Below are 4680 nucleotides of genomic sequence, written 5' to 3'. Positions count from 1 at the left end.
GAAAATTCAGTATCTTGAATATGTCATACCACTGCCTTCTCTCCTCTGTGGTTTCTGGTGAGAAATCAATGCTTAGTTTTATCAGGCATCCCTTGTATATTATGAACTGCTTTTCACTTGCTGCTCTCAGAATTCTCTTTTTATCTTTGGCATTTTACATTCTGATTTATATGTGTCTTGGAGTATGTCTATTTGGATTTATTCAGTTTTGGGTACATTGAGCTTCTTGGACCTGAATATCAATGCCTTTCACAAGAGTTGGGAAGTTCTTGCCCATTATTTCCCCAAATATTCCTTTTCCCTTCTCTTCTCCTTCTGGGACACCCATGACACCAGTGTTCGTGTACTTTGTGTTGTCAATCATTTCCCAGAGACCCTGCTCAATTTTTCCCATTCTTTTCTCTATGTGTTCTTTTGTCTGTTTGAATTCAGATGCTTCATCTTCTAGCTTGCTGATCCTTTCTTCTACATGTTCAAATCTGTTGTGTGCTTCTATTGTATTTTTTTTAAATCTTCATTTTATTGAGATATATTCACATACCATGCAGTCATACAAAACAAATCGTACATTCGATTGTTTACAGTACCATTACATAGTTGTACATTCATCACCTAAATCAATCCCTGACACCTTCATTAGCACACACAGAAAAATAACAATAATAATAATTAAAGTGAAAAAGAGCAATTAAAGTAAAAAAGAACACTGGGTACCTTTGTCTGTCTGTTTGTTTGTTTGTTTCCTTCCCCTATTTTTTTGCTCATCCATCCATAAACTAGACAAAGGGGAGTATGGTCCTTATGGCTTTCCCAATCCCATTGTCACCCCTCATAAGCTACATTTTTATATAACTGTCCTCGAGATTCATGGGTTCTGGGTTGTAGTTTGGTTTCAGGTATCTACCACCAGCTACCCCAATTCTTTAGAACCTAAAAAGGGCTGTCTAAATTTTGCATAAGAGTGCCCACCCGAGTGACCTCTCGGCTCCTCTTGGAATCTCTCTGCCACTGAAGCTTATTTCAGTTCCTTTCACATCCCCCTTTTGGTCAAGAAGATGTTCTCCATCCCACAATGCTGGGTCTATAATGCCTACACTTTTAAGCTCTCCTTTCCCCCAAATGCCTCTTTCCCCAAATATTAACTTTCTACTAGCCCTACAATAAAAAAGGTAGAGACAGTTCTGAAAATCCATTTATTTTGATACAAAAAAATAAAATAAAAATAAAATAAACCCCCAATCCATAAAAGAGTGTTTTCATATTACTGTAGAGCAAAGTTAAGAGTATAGGAACAGTAAGGATATCACATATGCTTTAGAAAAAAAGTCACTGCTCTTTGGATTCAAACAAACATCAGTGGAGGAGGGAGTAACTAATTATCTCTCTCTCCTGACTTTCCATAATTTTATTAAATCATAACTGGGAAAGCTAGTCATTGAAATATCACAGTTATGCCAGAATCTGGTAAGGGTGGTGAAACCAGCCATCTGAATCAAGCTAAACTATACAAACATGACATTCTATTATCCTTATTCTTTCTTGTTTCTGGGATAGGAGGGTTCTACTTTATATCCCTCATAGGCCAGCAGCAGGGCAAAACTTGCACAATGCTTTGGTTCCTTTTGGCTAGCGCTGCAAAAGAAGCCATCAGATTCTTGAGTGTTTGACATCTCTTGGAAAGCAGCAAGCTAAGAGGCACACTGATGATCTCGATTTTCTTAGGTGGAAAACATGTACAATAGGAGTTCAGTTGATATGCTATTAACTTTAAAATAATCTTGCGTGTGCTAGTCGGTGAGTTCAGTCAGATGATCAGGTTACCATGTCCAGATCTTCAAGTGGCACATCTGAATTGAGTTCTCATTGTAAGGTCATGGCCTCAACTCCATCAGCTGTGGTTATTCTTCTCTTTGATTTTAATGCCTATCAGTCCTTCCCAGCTGTAGCAGCCACTGCTTGGTAAAACTTTGCCACAAATTCTGGTTCACTGACCTCCAGTTGCTTGACAAATTCGTTGCGCTCCTGCTCAGCCCAACCTTGAAACCACTGATCCCAAAGACGCAGCTGGCACTCAAAGATACAAGGCGGTCGGTTTGCCCCAGACACACTAAGTTGCTCCAGACCATCCAGCAGTGGCTGTAATTTTGCTGGCACTGCCTTAGCTACCAGGTCCTGTAGGAAACGTTCACGCTGGGGACCGGACCAACTAGCAAACCAGTGCAGAATACACTTCATCTCCTGGGAAGTGATGTAAGACATTGGGGGAGGGGAAGTGTTAGTAATACTGTCTGGTACTGAGGGTAAGGGAGAAGGGATGGAGAGTAGCAGCAAAGAGGAAGACGATGACTCCAGTGACATCCTCCTTTCTCCTCTCAGAGGACACCCGGAGACCGTCGCAAGAGTCCTTAGACTCCAACTACCACCGCCACGTCCATGTTTCCTGAAAACCCTAAGTAGGGCCAGCCGAGCAGCCTCTATTGTATTTTAATTTCATATTGTGCCTTTCATTCCCATAAGATCTGTTACTTTTCTTTGCATGCTTTCAAATTCTTTAGCCTTGCTTGTCCTTTTTCCCTTTAGCCGTCTTGTTGAATTTGTTTAGGACATTTGTTTGAACATCTCTAATTAGTTGTTCCAGGTTCTGTATTGCCTCTTTTTTTTTTTCCTTCTTCTTCTTTTTGGACTGGGCCATATCTTCCTGTTTCTTAGTATGGCTTATTTTTTGCTTATGTCTAGGTATTGGATTATCTTGGTGAGTTTACTCTGAAGGTCAGATTTTCTCTCTTGTCAAAGCTTTTGATTGGATTTGTGTTAATACTGTTCTTTGACACTTGGTTGGTTAGTATTGCCCAACCAGGGCTGGGCTAGAGACCCACGATGGGGGAGCACACCAGCTCCACAGGGCCCCAGGGGAAGGTCAAGTAAAGATGCCTGAAAGCCTTTAATTTTCCATTTCAAAGGGTGCACTTTATGGGCCTGCCCAGCATGTGGCTCTGTTTGCCCAAAAGCCTTTTAGATGTCCTCCTGGGGGTGCCCTTTCCTTGCCTGCCAGCAGATGGTGATCTTCAGCAACCTATTCCCCTCAGCCCCCAGAAGGCAGGCTCTTCTCATCTTCCTGCTGACTCCAGACAATGGCATAGTCACGCTGGGTGGGGTGGGTTTAAACCACCAGTGAGCCCACAGCCCATAGCTGGTATAGTGCTAGATCATGTCCCGCTCTGTTTTGGGTAGAGTGGACTTCCACTACCCTTTCAGTCTGGAGCTGAAGAGTGTTGGGGTTGGAGCACTGTGACCATGAGTTACCTTTAGTGTCTTGCTCTGGAGGATGCTGTTTTATGCCACCCAGATCCCCCTCAAGTAAGGAAGTAGAGTGCAAGCTTTGACAGGATGCCACCCCGTCACCTACAGAGCAGCTAGACTTCGTAAAACATGATCAGTTTTCTCACTGGATCCTTAACAGTCCATTGGGTAGGCTGGACAATCAGCCCCACAGATGAGAAATTAAAGCAGAATAGAATGGTCAAGGCCACACATGAGATAAGCAATAAACAGGTCTAGAACACAGGTCCTGCAGCTCCTGGTCAGCTCAGGGATGATGGGCAGTGCAGGGCTATGCACATGCAGGCACTTGGCTGAGCAGACAAGATCTACCTTCTTCAGGCTGATAGTTGTCTCAGTCCCTGAAGGAATTGGTGTCTGCTGGAAATTGAAATGCAGATTTGTCCCTGCAGTAGGCATGGAAGTGTTAAAATTGCACGAGAGAGCTCCTCCTAAGAAATAGTGAATTTTTGCAATGTTGACTGCTCCATGCATAATTTAATATAATTCTGGACTTAAGAGAGAAATAGTCCTATATAAATTCAATATAATAGCACTAGTACTTTAAAATTAAGTGTTCCTTTGGAATTGCTCTTGCATCTCTCTCCAGGCATGTGGCCTCTTGCTGTTCTCCCTGCTTGTCTACCCTTGTCTCTCAGCACCCCACTCTGATGCATCCTCCACCCACAACTCAGATTTGGGGCCTGGCTCAGGAGAGACTGGGTAGTGCAGTGGTTGAGTGTGGCCTCTGGGGCAGAAGGCCCAGGTCAAACCATGGCTCTACTTCTTGTTCAGTGTGTGACCTTGGCCAGGGGCTTAACTGCTCTGCTGGCTCGGTTGCCTTATTTTCTTTTCAACTTAAGAATATAATAGTCCTACCTCACCGGGTTGATAGGAGAATTAATGAGTTAATTCATGGAAAGTACTGCCTGACCCATGATAAATCATGGCCATGATAAATCTTGCCTATTATCATATTGTTGAATTCTCTCCGGTAGAGTTGAGCTCAGTGCTTGGCCTGCAGTAGGAGACTTTTTTGGTCTAAGCTTTCAACAGATACTTCCTGCCTCCCCTCATGTGCTAACCGTTGCTGTCCATGCATGGTTCTGCAAACCTGCCCTTGGGCCTTGGCTCATGCCCAACCAGTGTGGCCACCTGTTGAAGCCACGGCTGTCTCTCAGGGGCAGGCTTCCAAGGTGCTCTCTTGGTGAAGCACTCCCTGGTCAGATATGTCTTATGGGCTTGCTTCTTCCTGAGCAAGTATCCAAGTTCCTGTAGCCACTAGGTTCTGCAGGAAGGCTAAAGTGATCAGATATGAAGAGTATTCTCCAGACAACTGACCGACCACTTATAAAATGACTC

General features: G+C 43.5%; 1 protein-coding gene across 1 annotated transcript; it reads right to left on the bottom strand.

Annotated features, from left to right (window-relative positions):
• Window positions 1–1179: 1179 nt before the first annotated feature.
• LOC119519414 (uncharacterized protein C14orf119 homolog) lies at window positions 1180–2615 on the bottom strand. The gene has a single exon (XM_037817040.1). It carries the CDS (start codon window positions 2356–2358, stop codon window positions 1927–1929), a length of 432 nt encoding a protein of 143 aa, XP_037672968.1. The 5' UTR covers window positions 2359–2615; the 3' UTR covers window positions 1180–1926.
• Window positions 2616–4680: the final 2065 nt, after the last annotated feature.

The sequence above is a fragment of the Choloepus didactylus genome, chromosome 23, assembly GCF_015220235.1.
Source record: "Choloepus didactylus isolate mChoDid1 chromosome 23, mChoDid1.pri, whole genome shotgun sequence".
Classification (NCBI taxonomy): Eukaryota; Metazoa; Chordata; class Mammalia; order Pilosa; family Megalonychidae; genus Choloepus; species Choloepus didactylus.
Note: the sequence above shows the minus strand (reverse complement) of the source record. Positions and strands in the feature narration are given on the sequence as shown.

What these genes read in the sequence shown, in the direction of transcription:
- LOC119519414 (XM_037817040.1), bottom strand. Translation starts at nt 2,358, where the DNA reads ATGTCACTGGAGTCATCGTCTTCCTCTTTGCTGCTACTCTCCATCCCT.